The sequence below is a fragment of the Podarcis melisellensis genome, assembly GCF_964234715.1.
Source record: "Podarcis melisellensis genome assembly, chromosome: 5".
NCBI classification, from domain to species: Eukaryota; Metazoa; Chordata; class Lepidosauria; order Squamata; family Lacertidae; genus Podarcis; species Podarcis melisellensis.
Genome location: NC_138537.1, coordinates 42955406 through 42971657, shown reverse-complemented (window position 1 = coordinate 42971657; position 16252 = coordinate 42955406). Strand labels below are relative to the sequence as shown.

Here is a 16252-nt window from a genome sequence, read left to right as displayed (position 1 = left end):
AGAGATGCAAGAGCTGAACAGAGATAAAAAATGGGATGAACTCCTAAAGACAGAGAGAATTCTAGCTGAAAATCATGGGGCAGGAGAAAAGAGAAGGAACCACTTGCTTGCGCTTCCATTTGAGGAGTGGGATTTTCCGGCAGCGTCCACGCCTCCAGTTCTGAGAAACCTTGACCCTTTCCTTCACTGGAACACCAGCCACTCTGCAGAGAAAGAGTAATTAGAGAAAAGTCAGGGCTGGGTAGGACTCCATCAGCTTACTGACATAACAGAAAGTTGACTCCATCACTATCCCAGTGCTTGAAGGAAGAAGGGAGATAACATTTGCCACCAATGCCACTGTAGTATTGCTGAAAGCTACCAGAAGTAGAACTACCGGTACATCAACCTGAGCAATTTTCAGTTCTCAACACTCTTTTTTCCATCATGTTTTTGTGCCTCCTTAAATCATCAAAATTATGACCTGCTAGTTTATATTTTGAGTATGTTAGGAATTATAAACCAGATCATGATAGATCCAAATCATAACTATACAGCCACAGACTAGTTTTGCTACAGATCTCAAGAAGACAACTGCATAATAATTGTCCCAGCAAAAGAAAAACATCCAGGAATGAAAAAATATATGTCTTTCCTCATGTAGACAATTACAGATTTGAAATTACAGAAGGGCAAAATTTTACTAAAATTGCTAAATGAACATATGAATTAAAACAGCAACCCAGACCAACCTTCCAAAAAATTATGCTCTGTCAGAGAAGGCTTAGAGGACATGCTACTCAGGAAGGTTGACAAAAGCTTTATTTTCTCCCTTAAGCAAGAGCAGAACAACAAAAGGAAAGACTGAACATTGCTGAGATACAATCATGTTAAGTGCCACCTAGTGACTAATCTATATAATGGTATTATCCATACATCCAATTCCTCAAGAGATTTACCTTTCAAATAAAGTCATTGTCAACTTCCTTTTAGCAATTAAGGCTGTAACTCTATGCACGTTTACTTGACAGTAAACTTCATTAATGTAATGGAACTTGCTATGGCACAAACTTACACAGGACTGCAATGTATTTTCCATTTTAATTATTTCACATGAGGTAATGTACCAAACGTTGTGCTGAAACACGAAACAAATCAAGATATCGATTCCCATTTTTAAAAAATCCTTTATTACAGCACTATATTTAGTGTGCCAGTAGTTCAGTTACACTTCCACTTGCAGTGCTGGCACATACCCTACACTTCCAAATTTTGAAAAGCTCATTCCAAAAAGAAAACCAAGCCAGGATTTTTCTCCCCACATTCCGGAGCCATAGCAAATAGTTTTTTTTCCATTTCAAAGTATGTGACTTGCAATGAATCTTCACACACAAGCCCAAAAGAAACGTGCAAGGTGGAAGTTACCAACTAGTCCAGGTGCAAAGCCATCAATGTGGTACTACCAACCCATTTCATCTCTGAAATTAGACACAAACATGATCACTCAGGGAGGCCAAGGAGGTTTTATTTTAACACTACCAAGAGCTAGAGTCTAAATTTAGCAGCCGGTGAACTGATAAAGCAAATAAAGAGAATCCTCTAAGAGCTCGGCATGAAAGAAAGCTACTTTAAGCAGGCATGTGCAACAGTGGGAGGAACAAAACTGCAGGAATGCTTTTGTCCTGGCTTTGTGCATTCCAGCACCAGGCTCACGGGCACCAACCGTTCAAATGCACGGCAGGTAACAGCACAAGAGCTATTGTGGCTGTTTATTATTAACACAAACTTGGAAAGGATTTCTGTTCTCATGGAGCTAGAAAGGTGAGTTCAGGCTAGTTAGCTAGTGACCACTTCAGTGGGGTAGCCTAAGCAGGTGTAACGGCATTTGTTCACGTTCCATCCATTACCCTTTCCTTGCCCTTTCTTACCTCCCTCTGTTGTGACCAGTGTTGAGATTTGTATTGTAAGATCTCTGTGGCAGATACTTCTTTTTCCCTTATGTTACTCTTTACCCAGTACTAAATCTTCCTTTTGATTGAAGGAAAGAATCAGGGGCACGTTTATAACGGGCTTTTGATTTTTCTTCATTTTAGCTGCAGCTTGAAGTTTCAAATGTCAGCTGCAAGAAAGGTGGGCATGGTTTCCCCTAAAAGTCCTGATAGGTCAGTCTCCAGGGACTGGCAGGCCGAATAAGGCCTGTGGACTGGAGGTTTCCCCACTCCTGCTATACCATAAAAGCACTAATGTACATTTTGAAGGTACAGTATAAGTATAAAACTCCATTGTTGCCTGCAGCAGCACTGTCCATATGTAGGCAGCTGGAGCTTTAAGGCATTATTACAACACCCTTTAGTACTGTTGTAAATTTCCCCATCCCATGTAACTCAGCCAAACCCCTTCTGTTTCACCATCATGAAGTTGACCTTTAAAGGGGAAAGACCACAATACTAGAGGTTACCTTAAATTCCATAAAGTCTTCGTTCTGGACTAGTAAAATTAGGTACTAAATGAGGCCAATTCTGATATAGATGTGGGTTAACTTATAGACAGACCCGGTAGCAAACAGCAATGGCTGAGAGCACTCTACTCTTCTGCTCTCAACAGGAAACCACTCTTGCTTGCTTATATGGACCACTACCCAGCACACAGCTACGGGTACATAAAGGTGCATTCCTATGCCCAATTACCTGAGAGTAAACCCACTGAATGGGGTTTCCTTCTGAGCAGACATGCATATAATTGCACTGTAAGTCCCTCCAAATCTGTGGAGCTTAATTGCAGCTAACTCTGTGCTGGACGGTAACCTCCAAAAGGACAAGCAGATACCAACTGCCTTCCCATGGCATTTCCCCTTAACACTGGAAATGCAAGACTATAGCAAGCACTGTCTCTAAGAAAATCACAGCAGTAAGCTAACCCTTAAGGATAGCAGTAGAAACATGAACCATGTTCTGCCCCCAAACAACAAAAAAAGAAGTCTGCAATTGGAGATTTGCTAGCAATTCCATCCATCAAACATGAGACTGAATAGAAGATGTCTAGTTCCCCATTAGCGGTGGGGGCTAACAAAGAAGAAAGCTCTTTTCATGCATCAGTGGATAGAACTAAAAAAACATGAGGCACAGAAGAGATTTAAAACAATGGGTGAAGTAAGGTGCTGCTTTTAAACAGTTTCTTTTCCTATCCTAATAAGCTGTGCTAGAACAAGTGATACTAGAGGGATATTAATCACTGGCTACTGAAGTTCCCTGCAACTCAAACCAGAATAGTTGCCCTGGCAATAAAAGTATTTTTAATACTGACATAACAATATTGTTTTAATAAAGACAATTAAGTTTAGATCCTGTTGGCCCGTGAAGTTTTTCCATCACTTTTTACGAGCATGGGAAGTTCACCTTGTATCAGTTCGAACCTGCCACGTATTCCTATGTATTTTAAGCAATTATCACCTTCACATTGACTTTAATTTATTTTATCACAAAGAGAGGCTTCGCTGGGGAATCCTATAAAAGTCTACTAAGTAGTAAGTCCCACTTTGTTCAATTAGATTTACTCCCAAGCATAGGAGCCAACTCCTAGGGGCTGAGGTCCCTTTGCCCCCCCCCCATAAAATATTTGAGGGGGCCACTCCCCGCAAAGTTTATGGACACTGCTATTCAAATGGTTTGTGTGTGCTGTGTCATGTGATTATGTTGGGTGGGGTTTACCTGCCCCCTCCAATACATTTTATTCAATGTGGGCATCCCTGCTCCCAAGGATGTATGTTTAGGATTGTGGCTTTATTTATTTACTTATTGATACTTTGTTAACAAATAGGACACGGGTGGCACTGTGGGTTAAACCACAGAGCTTAGGACTTGCCAATCAGAAGGTCGGCAGTTCGAATCGCCATGATGGGGTGAGCTCCCGTTGCTTGGTCCCTGCTCCTGCCAACCTAGCAGTTCGAAAGCACATCAAAGTGCAAGTAGATAAATAGGTACCGCTCTGGCGGGAAGGTAGACGGTGTTTCTGTGCGCTGCTTTGGTTCGCCAGAAGCGGCTTAGTCATGCTGGCCACATGACCCAGAATCTGTACGCCAGCTCCCTCGGCCAATAAAGCAAGATGAGCGCCGCAACCCCAGAGTCGGTCACGACTGGACCTAATGGTCAGGGGTCCCTTTACCTTTCCCTAACTGAGTTAACAATTACTTAAAAAAATAACACATGTAGAATTTATCTATCAATGTAATGTTTGAAACTATTAAACATGAAGTTTGATAAGATACATAGCTGAAGAAACAAGAGCAAGTGCACCAAGGAGTGCAGCTATTCTTCTTGACCATCCCTCTCTGTTCTTGATGACCTGTATTGTTTAAAAAATGACAAAGCACCCCTAAGGAGAGAAAAATATCCCTTTAAACAAACATCTCTTATAGCTGTTAATGCATGGGAGAATCTCTAACCTGGCCCTGAGGCCTAGCCAGACTCTAGTATTCCCAGCTCTCTTTCCATCGCCTGGGGCTCTCTCTCTCCCCCCCTCCCCAATCTCCCTCCCTTTTCCGGCACTTTGTCACCATTATAATTTGACTGCATTCCTGGGCATGTGACCCACTTTAAACAAAAACACACAGAGATTGCCATCACCTAAGAATCTCGTTTTTAACAATCAGGAAAAGAGACTAGAGGGTCGGTTTGCAGTCTCTGTGCTTTACCTCCTACTCTGGTCCAAAATGGCAAAAAAATATGTCCACTGAAAGTATGAGGAAGAATTCCCACTTAAAAATGCTGATGTTTTGCAAAAATGTCTTGGACGGGTATTAACTTCCACTTCATGTCTGAAATCTAAATGCCCATGGATTCAGATTGAGTTCTAATTGTTTTATTTATTTGCTTGGAAATTTGCATCAGACCCCACAGCAAATTGTCAGGGAAACTCAGAAGATCGGGCAATAGCAAGACAGTCTGGGTATGGGGTTTAAAAACAGCATAAAACCACAAATAAATACAAAAATCAGATTTGAAGTTAAAATAAATCAAAAGGCATGAGAAAATGAAAAAAAGTGCCAAAATAACTGTGGTAGGCACCAGGTAAACATATGGGAAGAGCAATTCTGTATCGACACAGAAAATACCTTTTCCCTTGTAACCTGCCACAGCTTACCCAGCAACAAAGCTCATTAAGTGCCTCCAATGAAGATCTTAGGTCCCAAGTAGGCACATATGGAGACAGGTCCCAAGTAGGCACATATGAAGATCTTAGGTCCCAAGTAGGCACATATGGAGACAGGATACCCTTTAGGTATCCTGATCCCGAGCCTTCAAATTGTGCCTGGAAATGGATCAGGAGCAACTGTAGTTGGCGAAGCACTAGTGTAATTTGCTTACAGTACTTAGAACCTTTACAGTGGCAGCTCCCCAAATGTAGAACTCTCTCCCAAAGCAAATTAGACAGGCTCCTTCTCTCCTGTCCTTTAGACAAGAGGTTGAGACATTTTTGCTCTGCTGTATTTTCTTCAACTCTTTTATTGTGGTTTTTTAACTGCACTGATATTTGATTATTTCAAATAATAATTTTTTTGGCTCTTCTCAGAGCCAAAAGTCAGTATAAGCACCAGTGTGAGGCCATTTTGTGGACGCTGCAATAAACCATAGTTTCTCGTGCTAAGAACAAGCCAGAAAACGCTTTCACGTTCCTCCCCAAACACGACTGCAAAAATGAGGTAAGAAACTTTCACTTCTATTTTGATTAACCACAGTTAAGTGTTACATCCAAACTCTAAACAGTGGGTAATCTTAAGTGTTGTTTGCTGAAACAAGCCATAATTAGATTAACTACTGTTTCTTGGTTTCAGATGAAACAACCACAGTTTAGAAAAAAAACTGCGGCTTCCAATCCTCTTTTTACAGTCATTGCAAAGAATAAGAGAAGGGAATTGTGTGTGAGCTCCAAAATCACTACAGTTTGTTCCTATCATAACAAACCATGATTTACTGTGACATCCAAGCCAGCTCTACAAGTCTTTTATTGGATCTACTTCCACTAGGGAATGCGCCAGCTTTCCAGATTTAAAGGATTGTCTGCACATGCCCACCAGCAAAAGCTGACTTGGAAGTTATTACCATACCCTGCCTCTTTCCTCCTATGGTGCTAACACAACAAATAAGCCTAAACCTAAACCATTTTGGGATGCTTACAGAGACAGGATTGTACTTGAACCAAATAGGAGCGCTGGCCCTCTATGCCCTCAGGCATTATGCTGTCCACATTATGAAGAGACAGGAGCTTTCTTATCTACCATTTATCCACTCTGTCACTCTGAAGAGCTATCAATCTAGCTCAGAAATATTTCTTTTTCTTTATTTTCCTAGAATCCATGTTTAAGCAGCCAGATGTCCTAAACTGGTAAAAACATAGGAGGGGAAAGCAATGCAGAGTACAGTACATAGTACACAGACACAAGATTTAATGTTAATGTTCCCCTTTTAAGCTATAGATTTCTTGCGTTAGAATCTGAAGCAATGTGTAAGAAATGAAGATATTATCACCTTATTGACCCTACATATTTATCTCTTACTTTAGTCACCCGCTTACAACACTAGTCGATTTATTCAGCACCAAGAGTCACCTTAGACAGATACCACATCAAAAAGCTATTCTAACTACATCTTCTTTCTCCTTTCTTTGGCGATTACTCATAGCCAAGTAAGATTGTCTTCCATGGATATGGTCTTAACAGTGTGTCCATAAGCGACTGTGGAGGCCAATTCTGGATCCACATGTCCTTCAAAACTAGGGACATAGGTTTCCAGGTGGAAGTTGATCATGGTGAGGATTGGCCAAACGTGCCTTCCTCTTAGCATGTTTCTTCTTTTTGTCCTGAGTTCAAGCTTCTTCAAAGACCATGACACATTTGGTAGAGGCTATTCTTCAACTGGAGCGCTTGCAGGCCAATGTTCCCAATTATCTGGGCTTATACTGCATTTTTAAAGATTTGCCTTGAGAGAGTCTTTAAACGTCTTTTGTTGTCCACCGGCATTTCGCTTTCCACTGTTATAGATATAATGCAATAGTATATACCAGCAATCTATTAGCCCCTTGGGTAATCTGACATAGGCCTAAAACGGTTTGTAAAGTATGGTAAGGAGTCAAATTATTTTTATTTGTCTCCTTATTTCGAAGCCAAACATCTCATAACACCATCACATTTGAAACATATCTTCACAATAATTATTTTAATTTAATCTTTAATAAATCTTATTTTATTGATGTTATATAACCTTGGTATGATCAAAATTCTTGTAAAAATCCATGGATGACACTAAAATGCATTTGAGCTATATGTAGCCTGGAAACTGTATGTCATAGCTCTTTCAGTCTGGAAGCAAGTCCTATCAAAATGAGACAATTTATTTCCAAACAAGGATGCTCAGGTGCAGGGTGTTTGCTTAAAAAACAAAACACTATGTTCCACCACTCAGCTACAGCTCACCCCAGGTATATTTTTATTTCCGAATAGGCAAGTTTAAAAGGCAGAGCTAAGGCCAAGAGTAAGATGACAAGAAGGTGTACGATGAATAAAACAGAGTCCAAGTTAACTACCACATTGCTGGTCATAAAACCGCAATGGCAAAGAATGCTCTGGCGTTCAGGGAAGGGGGCTCATCATTTCTGACAACACCAGGAAGCACTTTAGAGATGTTGCTTTACAAGATCTGAAGGGAACTTTCTTACAGACTTTTGGTTACTGAAGGGCAGCATACAATTCTTTCAAATTATGCACTCAGTCACCACGTGCACATACTGTAATACAAGACCTCTCTTCCTGCTGCAATGTACATTTGGGCAAACTATATTAAAATCAAATGGCCCTTTCCTGCTCCTGCAGGTGATTGATCACAACCTCTTTCTCCCTGCCACCGCCTTTAAAGAAATGCTAAACTCAGTTTTTATCATCACACAGAAACTGTTAAACAAAACCTTTTGCAAACTTCTGAAGACGACAATAAATACAGTTGTGAACCTTGGCTTCCTAGCTCCCATGTGCTCTGAATCAAGTACTGCAAATTCCATACTTAATAGTAAGTTCAAATACTCATGTGGACATTTAGAGATGTTTTTTTACCCGGTTTGTTAGAACACTGCACAATCCACCATAGATCAAGTTAGAGACAAATACCTTAATCAATCTACCCCACCTGCAATACACAGCTGTGCACAGTACAGAAGCTCATTCCATGCTGGTCTCCTAGGAATTCAAAGGATAAAGAGAGAGAGCAGAAGCCACAATGTATGCTCACATAGAGGGCAAATGGCATTCTACAATTATTAGATGGGCACCTCCAGTACAACAGGAAAGCATTCGTAGTCATGCACAAGGCTGGAAACCTGAGGCATCCAACTCTTGATGACTGTACCAAGGTGTTCTGAGATAATTTTCATCCTTGTGCAGGAATAGCCAGCAAGGATACTCTGCCAATGTCTCCCTCTCCTAGGCTTTTGGAAACAAAATAAAACTTATAATGTAATACGCAAAGTGTAATTTCCATTTTAAAACTCTGACAAAAAAATGTCAAAGTAGAGAAACCTGACCACAACACCATCAAACCCTTGGCTAAGTGAGACGATAACCTCCAAGACCAGTACACTGCTTATTTGTTTGTTTGTTTGCATGCTGTCATTCCACCAGACAGGGCTCATGGTGGCTAGCTAACAGTAAAAAACAAGTAAAATATAAAATAGCAAAACATTAGCACACATAGGTAAAGCATCTGTAAAACCAACAAACAAAACTGGCTGTTGAGCAAACTGCAACATTTACACTGGCAAAACTAGTGAGCTTATAGATGTTAGTTAATTTCTGGGCCCAACTGAAGGTGCTTATATTACTTCTAAAGACCTAAATGACTAGAGCCCCAAATATCTGAAAGACCATCTCCTTTCCTACAGAACTCCCTCAGCTGTTGTTTAGGAACCCTCTTCATAGTTCTGCCACACTCATACATAGGTGGGGGTACAGAATGGGAGAAGGCATTCTCTGTGGCAGCTCCTAAGCACAGAGGTGCACCTGACACCTTCACTATATAGTTTTTGCCATACAGTGGTACCCCAGGTTAAGTATTTAATTCGTTCTGGAGGTCCGTTCTTAACCTGAAACTGTTCTTAACCTGAAGACCACTTTAGCTAATGGGGCCTCCTGCTGCTGCCGCGCCGCCGGAGCACGATTTCTGTTCTCATCCTGAAGCAAAGTTCTTAACCCGAGGTAATATTTCTGGGTTTGTGGAGTCTGTACCCTGAAGCGTATGTAACCTGAAGCGTATGTAACCCGAGGTACCACTGTATACTGAAAACACAAGTCTTTACCATTACTTTTGACACATGATATATATACACACATATTAGGGCCCACCTTATGCTTCTGAATCAAAATCGTTTCAACTGATTTTAATATTGTCTTTTTATATTGTTGTTGCCCACCCTGTGACCTTATGGTGAAGGACAGGTAAGAAATCCAGTAAATAATAATAGAGGCCAAAGGTATATTTGAATAAATATGTAATTGATTACATGTCAGAATAAGTATGTAATTGCCTGCCAGCTAAAATTCAGCAGAGAAGGGGCTCCCATGGATCTTCTCTGGAAAGAAGTTGGCCTAGTAGCAGCCATCTAGAATAGCAGCCATCTAGAACAGCAGCCATCTCTCAGCTTCCTGTCAAATGCAGCCTAAAGCTGGTTTGAAATGGATCTAGATAATTCACCTCATCCAAGAACACCTGGAGCTGAGGTGCCACTACATACTCAAGAACCTCATCCAAGAATATAGAATATTAGAGATTAGCTGGAAATAATCCCATATGGTCGGATTTGGAGAGGTGTTAGCTCAAAAGTCCAAAACTAATGTTGAAAGCAATATTAAAACAAACAAACAAACAAATTTGAAACCTGTAGCTGTGACTCTGACTACCACAACTTATTTTCAAAACTTGTTCCTTTCTGAAGTCCTTAAACAAGACAGATATAAACCTACATAACTATACCTAAAATTAATACACAACTGCCAACCCCTAGTCACCATCTTGCACCCGCACACAAGATCTGAGAAATTCAAAGTTGTTGTCTGCTTCATTGTAACTGTGGGCCCACCTTATCCCACCCATAGCTCCATCTGCCCCATGATATGCATCTGTTATGTGGGAGGAAAGTGGTTATAGGTAGTGTTCGCTGGCAGGGGTATCAAACCCAAGTCCAAAGACTAGTGTATGCTGTACAGTGTATTACTGTACATGTCTTCTACTGCAAGCTAAGAAGCATATAACCAGTTCACTCTCTGACCACAGGCAAAAAAAACCCCAGTACTACTATCACACAATGTGCTCAAATCTAGGAAGCCTTATAATGCCCAGGGATAAGAAGCAAAATACAGGAAGAGGCCAATTCTAAACATTTTTCCATCCCTCTTCACACAGTCACACTCATAATGCTATTGAGGTATTTTAAGAGTCCACAATACAATAGGAAAATGCAATCAAAAAAAGTCTTTAAGAAAAGCTAGTGAACATTTAAAGTTACCTCGAGAGGTTTATATATGCTTTCATTTGTACACTTTCCTCAGTTGACTGAAATTTCAGATTATTGTTCAGCCTTTCACTTTAGAAATAAGAGTAGAGACCCTACCAACTACTGCACCTGTTATGCTGTATACCTGACCCCCTCCTGCATCCAATGTAGAGCTTATAGTTAATGAAAAAATACAAAAATTCATTTCCTCAGAAGGAAGGACAATATAGCACAGCAAGCAGATCCCAGGTGCTGAAAGATACAACAATCCTACAGCCCTCACCCCTGCCGATTTCAATGTACTATCGCCCAAGACACTAGTGCAAAGGGAATTTCCTTTACTACCTCCCACAACCCCAGGTCTTGATGTGTCTCCTTGGTTTTCCATTCAGGAACATTTTTAAACAGATTAGCATAATAGGGGATTTTTTGGAAAGAGCATTAAGTTCTAAAGCTATCTTTAAACTGTTCAGGGCCATCCAACTAATGTTAGTCGGGCCCAGTAGAATCTGTTTCAACTTTAATAATTATTTCATGGTTCTTGGCTCATGATTAACTGAAGATTTTGGTGTTTTTAATTCAAATGCATCAGATTTTTTTAAACACTTCAGGTTCTGCTCCTATGAACCTTATAAGATACACTCAAATGAAAGATTGGATTTATTAAAAATTTATCTAAGAAAAACACCAAAACAAATTAATGAAAATCATCCATTGTTTCCTGCTTGGCAGGGGGTTGGACTCGATGGCCCTTGTGGTCTCTTCCAACTCTATGATTCTATGATCCAGAGACGAGTTCATCTGGTGAAAAAGTGAGATCATCTGGAGCAGGCTTTCTCAACCTCAGCCCTCCAGATGTTTTGAGACTACAATTCCCATCATTCCTGACCACTGGTCCTGCTAGCTAGGGATCATGGGAGTTGTAGACCAAAAACATCTGGAGGGCCGGGGTTGAGGAAGTCTGATATGGAGGAATGGTGTTCATCGTCCCCCACGTTACAGAGGCCCAACTGGTCTCAGCTAGAGTTGGGCATTTAGTGTCATCTGTCCAATACTGTGGAAAATTCTTCCAGCAATGATTCGGCACTTTCAGGCATTCTCACTTTCAGGCATCTCTTGAAGGCTCTTGTGCTGACAGGCCTTGCAGCTGTTTTTTGTTTTTTTTTACTAAGTCACCTGAATGATTATCTGTATCTTTAATATTAAGTGAGAATATTAAATTGTGTCTTATAGTGTACACCACCTTGATATATTTTATGATACGCCAGTACAGAAATACTTATTATAAATAAATAAAATACCACATAAGTTTTTAAATACCAAAAGAGCTTACCGGTATATAGTTTTAATATGGTTAAGAAATCAAAGAAAGACAACTTTCTCTCCGCTTAACTACTATTAAGGGATATGTCAACACCAGCATTCACCAGTTACCACTAATCCTTTAACCAGGATACAAAGCTGTGTGTTTGTCCTGTGTATGCACGTACAAGGGAGAGTGTGCATGTGTGGGAGTCTGAGATGACCATTCTCGCTTTAGGTCACATCCACCACTGGCATTAGTCCCCAAAGAGTTGGCCAAAGGTGAATGAAACCCTCAAACGAGAACAAGCAGACCAGCTGTTGCCTGATCAACATGGACTGTCAACAGCTCTTCAATGTCTCAAGAAGGAGTTTCTCTCCAACCTACTACTTCAGATGTAGCTAGAGATGCCAACGATTGAACTAGGGGTCTGCATATATGAGATGTATGGAGCTATAGCCTCCTTCACAAAATACCATTGATTCAATTGTCACTACTAGTAAACTGGGTTTTATTAAATATATAGCATAGCATCTACATGAACATTTCAGCTGGACAGTTACCAGCTGAAATGTAAACTATTTAGATGCTATGCTGCATCTGTTGCATCCAGCTACATCATGGGGCAATTTATGTCACACATTTCTTCAGAAAACAAAGGAGGCAGGGAAGTAGTGAAATTTTCCTCACCACATGTTGATGATATTGGCAGTTTGTTTCCCACACAATTACAAATGCAATGATCCATGCGCATGAAAGTGCAACATTATACACTTCCCAGTTTGTGCACTTCAGAAGCAAACCCGGAGGACAGGGTAAAGGAAGATAAAGCAAATCAGGAACACAGTAAGTTATGTGCTGATGTATATTAAGTGCATTGTTTTAACATTGTAATTTTGCATTAACTCCATCCCTTAAGTAGAGTTTGAGTAGAACTTAAACATACTAATCAGTAATTAAGCATAGGTCAGAAAAGAACCAATCTAATTCAGTTGTGATTCCAGCCTTGCTACACTTGAGGGGCACAGAGTATCCCGAGTAATCACAGGAGGCCCACAACTACTACCATGGCAACAGGAATACACAACACCTTTAATCGACCTTTAAATTTCCTGCATATTAAAACTGAAAGGTCCCTGCTGACAAAGAAGTAAACTCACTTTTCTTCCACTTTCTGTATCAGGTTATAAATTATTAAGAAATGCCCTACTTGAGACTCAAGGCACTTTGGGATGTCACATGGAAATGCAACTAGACCCAAGGGCTATTAGGCATCCCTGGGTCTCAAAGTGTTGCCTTCTGTTCAGAACCAGGGCTGTACAACCCAACAGACAACGCAACCGAGTTCAAAGAGAGACTGATGTCAATGGGATTTACTGCCAGAAGGAAGCCCCCCCCCCCCGCTTTATTCTGGATGCATATATAATCACACAATTGTAGAGTAGAAAGGGACAAGCCCAGATCTACATCTTTTTCAGTGTTGCCTAAAGCGTGCCTCCAATGTTAAATTGTATTGAAAACAGGCGCCGTGTCTGCTATCCAAAACTTGGCATCCACTGTCACAGTAATAGATGTCCTAAAAGCCTGGGTCCCTTGCAAGATTGTGGGATTTAACATTGGATGGCACAGATCAATGAGTCCAGGACACAACATACCGTGTCTAATAAAGTACCTAAGGGCAGTACGTCCCGGGACAACAAAACGAAGCACAGTTCGGCCCCTGAATTGACTGTGTATCCCAGGCTGCTTCGCGCCCATTACGAGCCCCCAACCAGATCTCCGCCCCTCCGCCAGGCCATCCGGACTCCTCCGCGGGAATCCGCGGCGGTCATCCTCCCTCCCTCCCTCCTTCGCCGGGCCCTGGCGCTTCAGGAACCCCCCACCTCCCCTGACAGAGCGGGCGTGGCCTTGGTTACAAGGGCGCCCCTTAGCAACCAGCTAGGCCGCGAAGCCCCGTGTTTTCCCAGCCGGCTTTCCCCCAGCCCAGGCGCTTACAGGTCGGCGCCGTGCGCGCTGAAGCCTGCGTTGAGGCAGGAACGGGCGAGTCGCCTCCACAGCGCATCCCGGCAAGTGAAGCGGCAGAGGCGGCGGCAGGTCTGGCCCAGGCGGCCCAAGGCCCGCGCGTCCAGGTACGAGCAGATGAGCAGCAGCAGCTCCTCCGGCAGCGCCCACAGCGGGCAGCGGCTCTCCGCCTGCGGGGGGCTGCCCGGCCTCCCCATGGAGCAGAGGCCTCGCCGGCCCGGGCCCGGCAGCGACAGACTCGGAAACGGAGCCGCCGCCGCCGCTGGGCCCGGGTAGGCCGCCGCTAGTCGGGGGCGGCGGTTCCTCCCCGCCTGGTCGGTCAGTCACATGGGTACGTCCCGCCCTCGGGAGACCGGCCCTCGGTAGTGCGTTCATTGGATCCGCGATGGTTTCAGGGTGAGAAAGGGGGGAAAGAAACAGAGGGACTCCCTTTTGGCACGGCGGGGACACGTTTCTCTCCTCAGGAAACATATCGTCATGTTACGATCCGCAAACTTCTCAAATTCTGGAAAAGTACAGTTGCAGGCAAAACCCACGTCTGCAGACCAAACGCCAATAAAAGAGGAATGTGCTAGGGAAACGTGCCACTTCCCTTTCCATGGGTTGTAGGCAAGTATGTTTTAGACACACAAGCACGTTTTGCAATAGGGGGATAATAACATACTGACATATTTCACAGGGTTATAATGATTAAAACTGAGGCGGTGTATGTGCTTTGAACATGCCAGAAATTCTATATGAGTGCTAAGCTTTTTTTTATCTCTGTGGTGCAATCCTGTGCTTGTTTACTTCCCATTGAAGTACCGGTAAGTGTTCAAGCATATATGACTGCAACCTGTGTCTTATAAATTCCTACAGGATCAGTTCCCCCTAGAGAAGATGTGCATTGCCCAGGCTGTTGTTTCAGAATCAAGAAAATTCTGTACATGCCGAAATAGGACGTGGTTTGTGTCATAGTAAATTAAAGCCTGTGGTAGAATTTACACCTATTTTATGGTTGGAGGTGCTGGTTATGTACACATTCACTGCTTAAAACGCCAGGAGGTTGTCTTCTCCCCCATCCCCATCCCCCCAGCGTTTCAAGTTGCCTTAAGTTGCTGTACAGACCAGAGCGGGGGGGCAGGAATATCTTCATCCAGTCCCCATGACTTGCTTAGCTTCCACCAGCCAAACTCCAACTCACTGAAGATGTGATTTGTAAGCACAGTTTGTTAACTGGCTTCCTGCTGAAATACAGCATATAGACACACAAGCTAACTACAGTAGTGCAATGATACAATAAAGTATGTACCTTGATTTTGATACAAATGTGTCTTCAGAGCCTTTCGGGCCATTCCTGTAAGATCTCAGAATATGTAGATATTGACACCTGCTTGTCCAGCATGCAGACTCCACTTGAGCCTTTGTACTCACATACTGGAGGATGCAGGGAATAACTAATGGAAATAATTAATATCCAGCAAGTTGGACATGTTGCAAAGTTCCTTGTGAATAAACATACATTGTTCCCTCTGCACTATCTCTGTCAATATGGACCAAGGCAAGTTTTATTCTCTGTGCAACTTATTACCAAGTACAACCATTTCCTTTTGTGGGAGAAAAAAAAGGATACATTCAAAAATACTGTCAGGGAAGCTAAGTCTGTTTCTAGTCCTTGGCAGTCACAAGCATTCAGATAACAGGAGTGCTGTATTGCTGTACTGTAATATTAATTTAAATGCCCGATACAAATGACATCTTTTTTATTTCAGAGTCAGTGGAGCTAAATATTGGCAAAGCTACTTTCTTCATACCGTTTCCTTGAAATGGATCTATTACGTGCTACACCATTTCTAGCTGAAAAACAAAACATTCTTCATGTGTCAGATGATCATCAAAGATGCACAAGATGTTCAGAATGTGAGAAGAAAAGGTTGGGATACAGTCTTTGTTACAGTTTTTGAATGGAATAAAATAGCTGGTGCTAAACCATATGCTGCAACGTTTCCAGTAGTATATGGCAATGGCTGTATTAAATATCCTTTTGGACCTGATGATGATTGTAGACTTCAATGCAATACAACTTGCAGACAATGTTATTTCAATAAAGCAGAGTTGAAAACAAACTTAAGACAGACAAGTGTGGTTTTCAGTCTTCACATCAAATAGAGCAACTAGTTAAGTAACATACCATTTGATTCAACACTTTCCATAGTTGCACAGTCTCCTAGTACCAAGGACCAAGTTAAACCTCTTCTTTCACCTCTGAATTTGAAATAAATTGTTATATTTATAATAAATTCTGGAAAAGTGTGATATGAAAGAATAAGAGTTATTAAAGATACATCAAATTGAGCTAAGAAAACTGGAGGGTGCCATCAGCATAAAATCATAGAATTGTAGAGTTGGAAGGGATCCCAAGGGATCCCTAGTCCA

General features: G+C 41.8%; 1 protein-coding gene and 1 long non-coding RNA gene across 2 annotated transcripts in view; one reads left to right on the top strand and one right to left on the bottom strand.

Moving 5' to 3' along the window:
- FBXW4 (F-box and WD repeat domain containing 4) overlaps nucleotides 1-14479 on the bottom strand; it is a 72723-nt gene extending 58244 nt beyond the window's left edge. Inside the window, exons 1-2 of the mRNA XM_081912341.1 lie at nucleotides 13811-14479; nucleotides 108-203 (exon numbers count right to left, since the gene is read on the bottom strand). Of these exons, the coding sequence (XP_081768467.1) occupies nucleotides 108-203; nucleotides 13811-14034 (320 nt within the window). The 5' untranslated portion in view covers nucleotides 14035-14479. The remainder of the gene's footprint in view (nucleotides 1-107; nucleotides 204-13810) is intronic.
- On the top strand, nucleotides 13804-15942 carry LOC309370514. Its single transcript, XR_014168593.1, has 2 exons — nucleotides 13804-13944; nucleotides 15589-15942. It is a non-coding gene; the product is annotated as an uncharacterized lncRNA (long non-coding RNA).
- Nucleotides 15943-16252: the final 310 nt, after the last annotated feature.